We start from the raw sequence: 15,194 nt of genomic DNA, 5'->3' as shown, positions 1-15,194 counted from the left end.
TTCTTAGTGACACACAATATGGTTTCCGCTCTGCAAGATCTACCGCAGATGTGATGACGGTTATATCCCACAGGATTAGTGAATCTCTTGACAAAGGCTTCCTTTCTAGGGCAATGCTCTTGACCTATGAAAGGCCTTCGACAAGGTATGACATACAGGTCTTCCTTACAAGATTTCCAGCTACGATAAACTGGAAATGTTTTCTCAATCATTAAATCATTTCTCTCCGATAGGTTCATGAGAGCAGTGGTAGATGGACAAAAATCGGAGGCCTGCAATATAAATGCTGGAGTCCTCTACATCAATGACCTCCCTAAACACATACTTAAATCATTCGTTGACATCTATGCTGATGACACGACCATCTACGGTAACACATCAAATGCTGTAAGGCAAAGTTCTCTCTGATTCTCTCTCCTCTGATCTCGAGCGCGTGGTTCAGATGGGGAAGATGTGGCTGGTTACCTTTAATGCATCCAAAAACCAAACTGCTATCCTTACATCATCAACGCTCTGATCCCCATCTGGCATCAATTTGTGATGGATGGCTCTCGTCTGGGTGAGGCCCCGTGTTTTGACAAGCTTCTGGGTTTGACCTTTACTCCTGATCTGAAATGAAACACGTACATCAAGTATGTTGCCAAGGTCGCTGGAAAGATGGTGGGATCCTTCTACCGCCCCAGAAGATATCTCACTACTGATGCAATTCTCTATCTATATAAAAGCCAAGTACGTCCAAGGATGGATTACTGTTGCCATATCTGCGAGCCTATCCTTGTTTTATCGTTATTTTCATGGCAGGTGCTCGTCTGAACTCCAATCTCTGGTCCCCCCTCGCCAATCCTTCACGAAAACACCCGTCTAGCTGAATCCACTGTGAAAAATTTCCCCCACTCTATATCTGTGCCTAAATCAAAACGCAGATTCCATGAACAAAGCGTCTTTCTTAGAACTGCACGCCTGTGGAACTCTGTTCCCTCTGCCTGCTTCCCTCCGGACTACAACTTGGGATGTCTTCAAGTCCAATGTTAACAAATTCCTAATGAACCGTCCCCTTAATTAAACACTTCATCATATATCCACACTATACGTAATGTACTTTCAATAACCCTTATCCCTGCGTGGCTTCCGGGCCTTGATAAGGGGTGATCACTGTTTAAAAAAAAGTACGAGATGGAATGATTAATGAGACTGTTGGTTAGGTAATGCAAATGCTGTTTATTTTACGAATAGAAAAACAAACAACAATAGGGTCAACGACATATATATATATATATATATATATATATATATATAAATGGGTTGGTCAGTGTAGAACGGCATATCTCTGCCAAACGCGCATATTATGTTAATGTCTTCCCCGTCCATGTGTCAAACACTTTTGATTTTCTATCTTTTTTTTTCAGTCGTCGTTGTTCATTATTAACTAACAGTTTATGTTAGAAAGGTGTTTAGTTTTCCAATTATAAAGGTATTTTTTCATATCAGACTTTGGCGGAGTCCAACAAGAAGTATATTATAAAAGAAGGCTTATACTGTCTGCCAAAACTCAACCGCTGTCGAATCACTCCGCTATCACATAACTATCCTAATTTAGAAGTATTTAAACAGAATTAGTCCGTAATCTACTGACTGCAATTGTGAACTTTCAACATAAATACTAGAAATGTATGCAACTGACCACAACATCACACGCCTCCACTGCATGTTCTTAAATGCCTGCATGTCCTCTACTTAAATATTTCATTCCCTGAAAACTGAAGCCTCTAAAATGTTAAACGCCTTAAGTATCATTGGCAATACCGCTTGTTTTCGTAATAACAATGAAAAAGTTAAAAGATAATAATGTAATTGCTCACTTTTCAAATAACATCGTTGAATAATGATGGATATGTCATTAATAGTCTTTTATTGAATTTGGGTTCACAGAAAAAGTGTCAACACACAGTCAGGGTGGTAGGGTCGGCTTTAGAGTTATCGGTATCTGTGAGAGGAAAAGCTGGAAGTAATAACGTAAAATAACATAGAGGTAAACACAACAGGCAAAGAGTCTAAGATGGAAGATCGCCACAGTTAGACATTCTTAACATGACTTATGAATCAGTCTTAAGACCAGGTTCTTTGACAGATTCAAACAAAGAGTCTAAAATCTAATATATCTGAGCTTCACCCTCTTTTCCATTACTTACATGTAGCAGCTCTATGCAAGTTTTACAATTTCCTGATGATATCCCCCGAAGTACATACACCAGGTTGGCAAAGCAAGCAGCAAAATATCACTCTTTCCCTTAGATCGAGGAACATTACTACTCTAATAATGTATTCCCTCGAATCGCTAATTTTCCCTTCCTGATTTTTGATTCTCCTAGTGAACTAACTAATGTAAGCAGTGAAACTACCAAAAGTTCGATGTAAAGCATTATTCCAAAGATATGCGTTTTACCTTACAAGTGGCAATATGCTTCTTTCGGGTGTGAAAAAGAGTTTAAAAACGATACTAATGAAAGTTACGTTTCTTCACCCCCCTCTTCTATTTGCTGTCAATGTTTGTTATAACACGAACACATACGAGACTTAATATGAAATCAATTTGTTATAAACAAATAATGCGCTCTTCGTTTGTGTATGAGACGTTCCCATCGAGACAATCGCTGAAAAATTAAAAACCATCTGAAAACTATTTGCAGTGAATGTTTAAACATACTATGATTTTATTTTGTACGGAAATGTTTTTGTCTTTACGTGAAGAGTATCGGTCTTTTTTCTGAAAATAGACGTAATTATACTTATGTTTATGTTTTTTTTTAGTAAAAAAAGGAAAAGTTGTAATAATAATAATAATAATAATAATAATTCGACCTTATAGAATAATAAAAAAGAGAAATGGAAAACAATAAGACAAAGAGGATGAATGTACGATTTCAATGCACGATATTATCTCTGCGTGTTCATTTTTTATTTACAACTATCAGATATACATTTATTTTGTTGTTGCAAGATCGTATGTAATAGAAATCTTTATTTTATTTCGAATTATGAAGCTGATGTTCAGTTGATTTATAACGATTTGAGATCGGAGGTCTGTAACTGCCATTATGTTCAGACCAAACGAATATACATTTCCCTGCCGATTTTTAACTTTGAAGAATAATTCTGTTTATTTTATTTATAATCATAATCAATGAAGTCGCTTTAGTAAATTGATAGTTATTCATGAATTCATTTATTGAAATTATCTTAATTATTAAAATAGAAAGTTTTCGTTTTACTGTTTTTTATTAAGAAACATTTACTATTTGAATAGTTATCACGACATAGAACGCGATTTTCTTTTCTTTTTAATTGTGAATTTCAAATTGGATGAAACAGAAATATCATCATTTTATCTCCTCAGGTTCCTTGCCCGAACCAATGTGAAGTATTCTCTTAAGCACGAGGGTTACACATCTATCCTTCACTTTACCCTTTTTTCTTTTACCTTTTCTTTGTATTCTTCCATTTCTTCCTTTTATCTATTAAATAAATACAAAAAAATACATCCCCAATCTAAATCACGTTGCAAATTTATAATTAAACGCAATATAGTGTTAATTAACCTATGAAAATATTTTCCGTCGATTTTAGAAAAAATAGGAGGCTAATCATGAATAAAAGAAAAAACAGCTCGTCAAATCAAAGTTCTGTCTTGGGGGTAGGTAACAAACGATATAAGACACAAAATATCAAAAAACACATGTAATCTAAAAAATGAAAACGTAATGTCCAATTAAATTTTTAGACGTTTTGATAAACGTTATTGCTGCATATTTTAATAAACAAAAGGAATGCGATTCCAGTTCAATTGGAATGTCATAGTGAGATGAACAGTCATACACTTGAAGTTAACACAGTAATATCCATAGAGACCTCATATAAAACCTTGTAACTAAATAATGGAACTTACTGGACAAACCTTCATTACCTAAGATTTGAATTGGTCGAGGTAGATTAGCGAAAAGATACACTTCGAAAACCAAATCTATTAGATGTTTTTCTAATACTTAAATTAAAATTATTATCTACAAATTAAATGTGTGTTTAAAGAATTATTGACACTTTTAAAATATTGTTCTGTAAGAATATTTTTATAGCAAATCATAGTATTTTTTCAAAATCAGGTCTTTGTTTATAAAAGTCATATTTTTTTTATATTTCTATTCATTTTCAATTTTCGATGCGAAGTGGACATTTTTTTTATTCGTTATTTGTTCAGAAAAATACAATTTAGAAATGTTTCCTTGGGTTAAGAGTATCACTTTAGTTTGAATACAATGTTTTTGGACGATGTTAATATATTTATTCGTCTAACGCAATTTTGTGTTGTTTAAAAATTGAAGTACAAATACGGACGCGTGATAGCCTCCCAAGTTTTTTGACTCACACTCTATTGAATGTAAGTGATTAAATTTTTCATGTCGGTATTATTGTCTCTACTCTCACTGTCAGTTCGTTTGATTTCATGACAGGATATAAAAATAATTATGATGCAGTTTTTTTTAATGAAATGCTATATATTTCAACTGACCGTTTCTTTATTCTTTTAATTTTATTATCTGCAACCACTAGTATCAATTCTCCCACTCAATATCTGTGCCTAAATCTAAACTTAACTTCCATGAACAAAGCTACGTTTCGTTAATTACCCGCTTACGGCACTCCATTCTACTGGCCTGCTTTCCCGCTACCTGCAGTATGATTTTCTTCAAGTTCAATGCAAACACGTTTTTATTAACTTGCGTCATTGTGTAATCAAATTGTACCGAATTCCAACCACTAACATGTATAGTTGTCTGTGTTTAAATCTAAACGTAAATTCTATGAACAAAGCATTTTTCCTAGAATTACTCGCCGGTGGAACTTTTTCTACTGGCTTGATTTCCAGCTACCTGCAATATAGTTATTTCAAGTTCAATTTAAACAATTTTTTGTAAAATCTCCTTCTTTAATAATCAAATTGTACCTAATCTCAATGACTAAAAATTATTACTCCGTTGTTTTGGTTTCCACCCAACAGTATTTAACGGTTATCTTCGCATGGTCTTTGAGCCTTGATAACTTGTGTTTTGGTTATAGAAAATCCAGTTGAGGATCATTGATCATATACCTTTTTAACAAAAACAATCTAACTGCATTCATATCAATGATGCATTTAATGAAGCTGCTAAGATTGGCAAGTAATCATATTAACTAAACATCCAGTTTTTATAAGCTTATTAGCCTGACGATCAAATTTAACTGTCTTCTCTCATTTATAGACCAATTTCTTTAATCATGGTAAATCATATATTCCAAAAGATGTTTTAGCTCAGTTCATTTATAGCATTTATAGTAAAACAGAGTGTGGTCAACTGTGTAATTGTTACAGATAATAATTATATCTCTGTCCACACAATTTACGTTGCGGATAAGTGACGATTGTACGGCTTATTGTGGTTTTATATAATCTCGTATGTAACAGTACTCCAAATGTCATATGATTTCCCTGCAGAGAGTACTCGATGATGTGTAATTTCTGTCTTCTTCTTCAAGTATCAGTTCTCTTATTACAGACACCGATGTCATGGCTCTCCAGTCTCCTCTGCATTCTGTCTTTCTGCTGAGATATATAATCGTGTCTCCAGTTGCGACTGACAGTAAATTGTTTTCGTTGTCTTCCTCTGCTCTTTTTTCTGGTGATTTTCCTTCTCTTCCACTAAATGTTGGAAGAGTAGTGATTTTCTTTATTCTGTCTAACATACGAATTCTTAGTTGTATTTCTTTCTGTCCATGAGATTTGGAGACTTATCCTAAAAACATATCTTCGCTGCTTTCAAACGACTTTCAACTGTCTTCGTTGGTTCATGTCTGTATCATTTACATTAAAAGAAGTACAAGTTCAACTTCACAACATGTGCTAATTTAGGGTTATCAAGTAAAACAGACATTTGTAGTCCCAATGTTAAATTCTCCTAAAAAAAACCCAACTTCTTCTGCAGAAGAATTAAAAAGAGTTAAAGAAAAACTCTATGAGATATGTTACCTTATGTATTCTATCCTCATCTATTTGCGGAAATTCGCATCCTGGTCCATTTTCTTATATTGCTTCTATTCTGTTCAGAATTGATTTATGATACAAATTATTTTATTCATTATTAATTAATGATTATGAGGGATAATCGGCGTTCCTCGGGACTATATAAAATAATTAGAAAAATGAAGTTGATTTTAAACATACTTATTATTTAAGAATAGATGTTTTTTTTTATGTCTATGCATCATTTGCGATCTTGAGCAAAAGAATATTTTACCTACGATAGGGTATTGCATATCATGTGTATTGAATAACGTAATATCCCTAAGACATGTAATTTACAGCGCGTATATTTAATAATTTTACCTTCTCTAAGACGGGTAATGTACAACAAATATTTAAAATAATTTTTCCTACTCTCGAAAAGCTAATGTAAATACATATAAGAAACAATGTAACGTACTCGCAACAGGCATTGTACAACAACATACGTGAGTTTGTAGATTGTGACAAAGAAACACTCCGCATTACTTGAACAGGACGTGATTTTTCGGATGTGGCAAGTAAGCAGGCAGCAAAATTGAATCAATGCATCTACTTTTTGGAATGTGAAATTAGAGAAGTCAGCATAATTTGATCACTGTGCGTGATCTATTCCATAAAAAATCAAGTATTTTCATGATTTGTCTGGAGCAAATTTTATACAAAATTTCAAGTTATTCGTGTCTTGTCTGGAGCAACTTTTATAAAACAAAAAACTCAAGCGGCGTTATGCCTTGTTTGATCGATTAATTTTTTAAAAATTCAAGTAGCTTCATGTGTTGTCTAGAGCGATTCCCATTTAAAAATTCAAGTGGCCTCATTCCCTTATCTGGAGCAGCTTTCTTAAAAAATAAAGTGTGTTCATGCCTTGTCTTGCGCGAGTTTCATGAAAAATTTCAAAGAGCGTCATACTTTGTCTGGAGCGATTTCCATAAAATTTGCAGGCGGTTTCATGCCTAGTTCCTCATCTAGCATCAATTGAAATGGATGGCTCTCGTCTTGGGTTGGCTTCATGTTTTGACAAGCTCCTGGGTTTGCCCTTTATTCATGATCTGAAATGGAGCACATATAAAGTCTGTTGCCCGGGCCGCTGGAAAAATGGTAGGATCCTTCTATCGCTCCAGAAGATATCTCACTACTGATGCAATTCTCTATCTCTATAAAAGTCAAGTACGTCCAAAGATGGAGTACTGCTGCCACATCTGGGCTGGAGCTTCAAAAAAACAGCCTATCCTGCCTTGACAAAGTAAAAAATAGACTTCGTGGCTTAGTGGGTGATGCTCTCTTCTCTTCTCTGCAACCTCTCTCCCACAGAAGAGACGTAGCGAGCCTGTCTTTGATTTATCGCTATTTCCATGGCAAGTGCTCGTCCGAGCTCCAATCTCTGGTCTCCCCTCGCCAATCCTTCATGATAAACACCCGTCTAGCTAAAACCACTGTCAGTAATTTCCCCCACTCTTTATCTATGCCTAAATCAAAACGTAGATTCCATGAACATAGCTTTTTTCTTAGAAGTGCACGCATGTGGAACGCTCTTCCGTTTGCCTGTTTCCCACTTGACTACAACTTGGACGTCTTCAAGTCCAACATAAACAAATTCCTGATTAATCGCCCCCTATAGTAAGACGCTTTATCAAATCTCCAATACCAACTATTACTACGATATTATCCCATTGATTATTGTACACAAAATAACCCTTATCTCCGAGTGGCTTACATGCCTTGATAAGTGGTGATCCCATGTAAAAAAAAAGTATGGAGTCATTTCTATTAAAGATTACAAGAGGCTTCATACCTCGACTCGGTCAATTTTCATAAAAAATTTCAAGTGTGTTTATGCCTTCTATAGAGCTTTTTCCATGAAATTATTTCAAGTGGTTTCATGCCCCGTTGGATCGATTATCATACAAAATCTCTAGTGGCTTTTTTTAGGGTGACTTTCATGAAAAATTTCAAGTTGCTTCATGCTTTTTCTGGAGTAACTTTTATATATAATAAAAAAAATTCAAGTCGCTTCCTTCTTTGTCTGTGGCGATTTCAATATAAAATTTCAAGTGGCTTAAAGCCTTGTCTAGAACAACTTTCCATGAACAATTACAGCTGGTTTCATGCCTTGTCCGGAGCAGAAATTCAGTAAAAAAATTCAAGTGGCTTGATGCTTTGACTAAAACAATTTTTATTAAAAAATTAAAGTGATGTCCTGTGTTGTCTGGAAAGAATTTAATGAAAGATTAAAAGTGGCTTTTATTGCCTTGTCTGGAAAGAATTTCATAAAAAATTCTAGTGGCTTAATGTCTTGTCTATTGCAATTGTACTAAAAAAAATTTCAAGTAACTTACTACTTTGTCTAGAGAGACTTTAATGAAAAATTCAAGTGACTTAATGTCTTCTCTGGAGTGAATTCCATAAAAAATTCAAGTGGCTTAATGCATTACCTGGAGCGACTTTATAAAAAAGTGGGTTTATGACTTGTCTGGAACGATTTCCATAAAAAAATCTGAAGTGGCTTCCTGTTTTCTCAGGAGCGATTTCCATAAAAAAAATCAAGTGGCTAAATCCCATGACTCGAGAAATTTCTATTAAAAATCGTTCTAGTAGCATTATGCTGTGTTTGGAGCAACTTTCATAAAAAAATACGTGGGTTCATGCTATGTCTCGGGCGACTTTCATAAAAAATTTAAAGTTGCTTTTACAAAATATTCGAAGTGGTTTTCTGCCTTTTCCATAAAAAGATTAAGTGGTTTCATGCTATGTCTCGGACGACTTTCATAAAAAATTTAAAGTTGCTTCCTGCTTTATCTAGAATGTTTACTATAAAAATATCATGCGTGTACGAGGGGTGTGCAATAAGTAATGCCCCTGACCCACTTCCAGTTGTCTGATCTAGCTGAAATTTTGCATGTGTAATGATTTATATCTCTACGGGTTATGTGGCAAATTGCAGCTCTGAACTAATTGTGGTTTCTGTTTTACAGGTGTTTGAACTGAATCAGGTGTGAAATGGAGCCTGTTGAATGTCGAGCAGTGATCCGGTTTTTGTATTTGAAAGGATGCACACCACATGAGACTTTTGGTGAAATGAAAGAAACTTATGGTGATTATGCCCCATCATATGACCTTGTAAAACGCTGGAATCGTGAATTAAAACATGGCCGGAAGTCTTTGGAAACAGCTCCTACACCTTGTCGCCCGTTCTGCCATTGATAAGCCATCTGTCCGTCAAGTTGAGTCTGCCATTTTGGAAGATCGGCACATTACTATTCACCAAATAATCCAAGATATCAAGATTAGTACAGGGTCTGTAGAAACTATCATTCATGACCATTTGCATATGTATAAGGTGTCTGCCAGATGGGTTCCCAGGTTGCTCACACCATTCACGACGCGAGAATGCGTCGAGTGCTCGAGGATGAATTTGGAGATATGCCAAGAAGATGAGTCAAAGTTTTCCAAAAGACTGATTACACAGAATGAAACCTGGGCCCATCACTATGATCCAGATACCAAAGCCCAGTCAATGCAGTAGAAGCACTTGGACTCACCACCTCCAAAGAAGGCTTCGCTGGAAAGGTCATCCTCACAGTCTTCTGAGACCAGGACTGGGTAGTGATGACAGATTTCCTGGCAAAGGGAAACACAATTACAGGAACCTATTATGCTTCACTTTTTAGGAAATTAAGGGAAGCTATCAAAATTAAGAGACGGGGCAAGATCAGCAAAGGTACCCTCCTCCCGCAGAACAACGCTCCGATCCACAACTCTCATGTCGCCAGATCAGAAGCACGGGCGTGTGGGTATAAAATTCTCCCATCCTCCCTACTCTCCTGACGTTGCACCCTCTGACTTTCACCTCTTGCCAGCCATGAACTTGTTTTTGAATGGAAAGCGTTTCCCAGATGATGCAGCCTTGATTTCTGAAGTCACGTCGTGGTTGCAGGACGAACCTGGGGTGTTCTACAAAAACAGTTTCCAGAGCTGCATGAAACGATGGGAGAAATGCATAACTCAGGGTGATTCCTATGTAGATAAGACTAATAACTCTGCCAAATTTCGTTGCTCTACTTCTATGGGAGGTGGGTCGGGGTATTACTTATTGCACGTCCGTCGTATCTAATATGTTTAATTTTCCAATACATGTGAATACGAAATATTCTTCATGGTTCCAGTTTCAATGCAGATGAACAGATTGCCTGGTTTGCCGACTCTAGAACACGCAACATATAATTGCCTATGTGAGAAGCAATCAGTGTGTAAATATAAGGCGCACAATTCTAAAGACTGTCCCTGAGTTTTGTGTATGATGATAGCAAATGCCAGTCTAATTGGGAATTGCAATCGCTTAAATTGAAACGGCATGTCTGTAGGAATCATAAACATGCACGAAATCAGGACATCCTCAACTTGAAAGGCCCCGTCAAAATTGTGGTGTCTATTTGGTTAGTTAAGTTAGACGTGTGCCATTATAAAACTTAGGCTTATTAATATTTCACAACAGGATGATTGGCACGCCAATTTTCCATTGCAGTACATGTGGTGGCATACCTGACAAATCTAGAAGATTAAAAAATTATGTTGGATAGTTAAGTGCTTCGTCTGCTTCAACAACAATGTCGACGGAGTTGTATGTTCGAATGAATAGTATTGTTGAGTTCATGAACATCTTTGTTCTTGGGTGAGAGAATAGCTCGTTCACTCAACCAACTGAGATTCTTTTAGTTAATTTGGATATCCTGAAATACCTTTGTAATCAATTCTTTTTTAGGGGGGGTCACTAAATTACAAAAATTGTGTGGCAATGAAATTCGCCTTGAGGTAAGATTAGCCGGCACTTTTCCATTCCCAATTTCCAGCAATTGATTTGAAAATTACTCCGCTGATTGATCGTTTTGCTGTTGGACGCACATGTTTCCAGTAAAATGTAATGTCCTTACAGGTCGCCAAAAAGTGGAATATTTCAGGCAAGCTGTTATTTATCTGCGGGTGTTGATCGAGAACTTATAGGTAATGTTTGCCTGAAATGTCCAGCAAGCAACATTGTTGCATTCCAAAATAGTCGGTCATTTCCACGCAAATCTTGCAATGATCCTCCAGTGATTTTTTTGTGCCATTATGCATTCCTCTAAAACAGTAAGTTTACATTTCTGCAGTAACATTCCCATACTTGATGTTTTGGAAATGTTGCACATGGAACTTTCCATAAATTGCATATTTAATGGTAATAATAAAGCAGAATGAGCAGTTCTTCTATCTGGCAGTAATGTTGAAGCTATTCCAGATGATGCAAGTGGTAAGGCTATGCCATAATGTGATCGAATGTTTGCCAAAATTAATTTAAGAAGGTGTTACCAATTCCTCCTGGCGCATCTAAGAAAAAATTATTCAATCCCATTATTGAAATCCTGAATTACTTTGTTATAAAAGCCTTTTTGCTCAGATGTAAGTTTTTTTTTAATATTTGAATGAATGTACAACAAAAGATCATCTGTTATTTACATTCATTCTGGCGCAATTCTACATCAATCAAAATCGCAGCTGATCGATTTGGTGATGCCATTCTTAACTTTTAACTTTTAAAAAATTAGATAGACACAGTTACAATATCAGAGACTCCCTTGAAGTGCTTTGTGCCTGACCTAGTCTATGGACTTGAACAATAAACCACGACACTATGTACCTATAATTCCTCTCAAAACTGAAAAATACCGCTGCTAGTATACTACATATATCCCATAGATACTTTGCCTCCAAGATGACTGCCATTATCTGTTTTGCCTGACCTCCTCTTTTTTAACTCCACCCATACTCTATACCCTAACGTGTAAGTATACTGCACTGTTACTTTAATCCTCTCTCTTGATCACTAACTATATTTCCTAAGTTATCATGAAATGAAATCCATTGCACGTAACTTAGAGGGGTCCTAGCTCTCAACCTTAAACCCTAATAGACGAACTTTTCGTAATTCAATACACATTAACACCTAAAAATGTCTTAGGCATGCTTCTGATTATACTCTTATCCCAAAACTAAGCTTCTAAGTAAATACTTACTAGGCTTAGTCCTATATATAGATTAAAAGTGATCTACCCTTACACTTTACATCTTCGTTTGATAGGAGATAGTAATGCAATAATTTCTGCACAAACTGAACCGGTACTCATCGTAATACAAATTTCCGGATATTAAGAGAAATGCGAAGTCATCTTCCCTCGTTGGAAATCTGAAGACAACATACTCAATATCTAAAATTCCAATCATTCGTATACACTGAAAACATGCCATTTATTCATCTTTATTTAACTATACATATAGAATATGCCATAACTTGTATCTTCCAGGTATACCTGTACTTAACTGTATTCCAAATAAAATGTTCTGTTATATCTATATTGAGCATATATCTTATCTTTCAGTAATATTAAATACTCAGTCTGGGAACAACTTTAAATTTCTGATATTAAGTAGATCATACTTTAACGTATTATCCTATTCCCGAACTTACAAAACTATATCTAACCTTACATAAATTCGTCTCTCTCAAATCAATGCTGTTGCAAATGCAGTGCTTCCACTGCATGAATTCTTACCTATCCCCTCCCACATTAACACTGAAAATGGAAAGCATAGTAATGTCCTTTTAAGCATCTCGAGTAGTAAAATTTTACAGTAGATGTTAATCTAAATAACCGTTATTTCTGGGGGGTTTTTTTTCGGTAGATATTAACCTAAAAACCTGATTAATATTTACTACCCATGCGGAGTCAGAGAATTACCTGGATTAGGACCCAGGTGCAGAGCGAACCCTCTCAGTGCTGATGGACCCGTGGATCCTACCAGGTCATCCGTATAGGAGATGCAAAACTCTGAAGCCAAACCTAGGGGAGGGAGGCCTCTTCAGTCCTGGACGACAAACTTCCTAGAGCTGGTGACTAAAACAAATCACGGGTTGGCAAACCTAAACTGCTTAAGGAGGAGATAAGCTCTGTCTGTAACCTGCCTCGCATGCTCCTTCTTTGCCTATTAGCCAGGCGTAAAGGTGCTTTCCAGGGACTCGTCAGAATCGCCCAATGGTTGACCTTGTTTCCTGACTAGGGCGATTAATGTCGTTTTTCCCCGCTCTCGCCACATCCCATCCCCCTAAACTGGACAATTTGGGGGTGCTTCAATACCATATATGTCGGTGCAGTTGGACTGGGCTGACTTTGCCTAATGGATTGAGAGTACCGGATTGACAGTTTCCTGGCTGCTGTTTCCGACTGATAGTACAGGGGTCCTAACTCTTTGGTGGCGCTTAGAGCGACTCCTCCATCAACAGTTGTATAATATCGGGATGTTTGTAGGCCATGTCGCGCATGTAAAGGGACCCTGCACTCATCCTCGGTGGGCTTTCGTGAGGCCTATATCCTGTGGGTGAGAACTGCTGATGGTCTACTTGTGTTGCATGTCTGATATTCTGCACCACCACTTGTTCAGCACGCGTCACTCCCTCATCCTGACTGAGACTTTTAAATTAAGCAAAATTGACATCTCAAGCAAAAGTTACGTTTAAACCAGAACCAAACTCAAAGAAACCTAACCTGCCTCCTCTTTTGAGGCCTACATTTACGAATATCCGCGGGCTTAGAACTAACTTAGATAATGTTGAATCATATCTCCATGTAAACACCACGGATATCTTAGCATTAAGTGAAACTAACCTTCACCCCTCCATTCCATCTAACCACTTTTACATGCCTGGTTATCTCCCAATCTTCCGTAAGGACTTAGAGTCTATATTCGTAACACCCTTCCCCTGACGTGAGAAATAAAACTAGAATGAGACGACCATCCGACTAAATATGCTAAATAATACAAGCTTCCTGTATTTTCTCTATTGCTCTCCCTCAACACAGGACTGTACCATAATAAACAAGGTCTCTGACAGAATAGATATAGCACTCTCCCTCGATACTAGTGCACAAGTACATGTGTTTGGTGACTTCAATGTCCACCACAGTAACTGGCTTGGATTCTCTAATTACATAGACATAGCTGTTAGCACAACACATAGCTTCTCTATATCCCATTCCCTATCTTAGGCGGTTACATTCCTGACACGTTTACCAGACCAGCAAAACCAACAGGCCTCACTTCTAGGTCTATTTCTTACAACATCTCCCGATATAAGTAAATGCCCACAGCCCACTCGGGAATGCTGATCACGCTGTGATAATGGAAGAAATCACCCTAAATTCTCGCCCTAAAACTGAAGACCCACTACTCAAAAGAACGAAGTATTACAAAAAGGTTGACTGGGAAGCCACCAGGGCACTCATCAGAGATGCCCCATGACAAAATATCTATTTTCTCCCAGCTGAACAGTGTGCAAATGAGACCATTGAATTGTTCAAAACTGCAATTGAGCAACATGTTCCCACACAGAAATTCTATAGCAAGCCCCACTCTCCTCAATAGTTTAGCCTTGCTTGTGCAGATGCCATTGCTCAAAGGCAGCACGCGTTCTGCAGATTCAAGCGACATTAGTCCAGTCAAACAGACAGAGATATATAGAAGCCAGAAATAATTGTAAGAGAGTAATAGCGACAGAAACCACCAGGAAACGCATCGAAGCAAAGAAATAATAGATCCGTGGTTTTTGGAAAATCTACAACAATGTAGTAAATAATAGGCAGGCAACGATCCCCCCACTATCAAACAAGCATGAGGTTGCTTGCCAGTCGGTGTACCTCCAACTCCATACTTTGTTTATTATCGTACAGTCCTGGGTTGAGGGAGAGCGGTAGAGAAAATATAGGTAGCTAATATTATTTTGCATATTTAGTCTGCTTGCCAGTCGGTATACCTCCAACTCCACACTGGAACCGGCACACCACTCCCTCCCCGACTTTCCTTTGCGGATAGACGCCACACTAGACGATTTAATAATTACCCCTTCCCAGGTGCATTGTATCATAAAAACCTAGACACCTCAAAAGCATGTGGACCTGATCTCATCCAGGCTGTGCTTATAAAACAATGCTCTGCCGAACTTGCTCCAGTTCTCTCCAAAGTTTACAATAAATGCATTAACGAATCTTGCTTTTCCGATTGCTGGAAAACCGCT

At 37.0% G+C, this 15,194-nt stretch overlaps 1 protein-coding gene across 3 annotated transcripts in view; it reads right to left on the bottom strand.

Moving 5' to 3' along the window:
* Positions 1 to 15,194, bottom strand: part of LOC145283573 (equilibrative nucleoside transporter 1-like) — a 234,456-nt gene that overhangs the window by 109,906 nt on the left and 109,356 nt on the right. The window contains exon 16 of one of the 3 annotated variants that reach the window (XM_080132490.1): positions 1,893 to 3,512. The exons of the other annotated variants lie outside the window; for them this stretch is intronic. Coding sequence (XP_079988616.1) covers positions 3,475 to 3,512 — 38 coding nt within the window. The 3' untranslated portion in view covers positions 1,893 to 3,474. Of the gene's footprint in view, positions 1 to 1,892; positions 3,513 to 15,194 lie in introns of those variants that run through there. 3 annotated transcript variants of the gene reach the window in all.

This window comes from Euprymna scolopes, chromosome 8 (genome assembly GCF_053919585.1).
Source record: "Euprymna scolopes isolate OS-2025 chromosome 8, ASM5391958v1, whole genome shotgun sequence".
Classification (NCBI taxonomy): domain Eukaryota; kingdom Metazoa; phylum Mollusca; class Cephalopoda; order Sepiida; family Sepiolidae; genus Euprymna; species Euprymna scolopes.
Note: the sequence above shows the minus strand (reverse complement) of the source record. Positions and strands in the feature narration are given on the sequence as shown.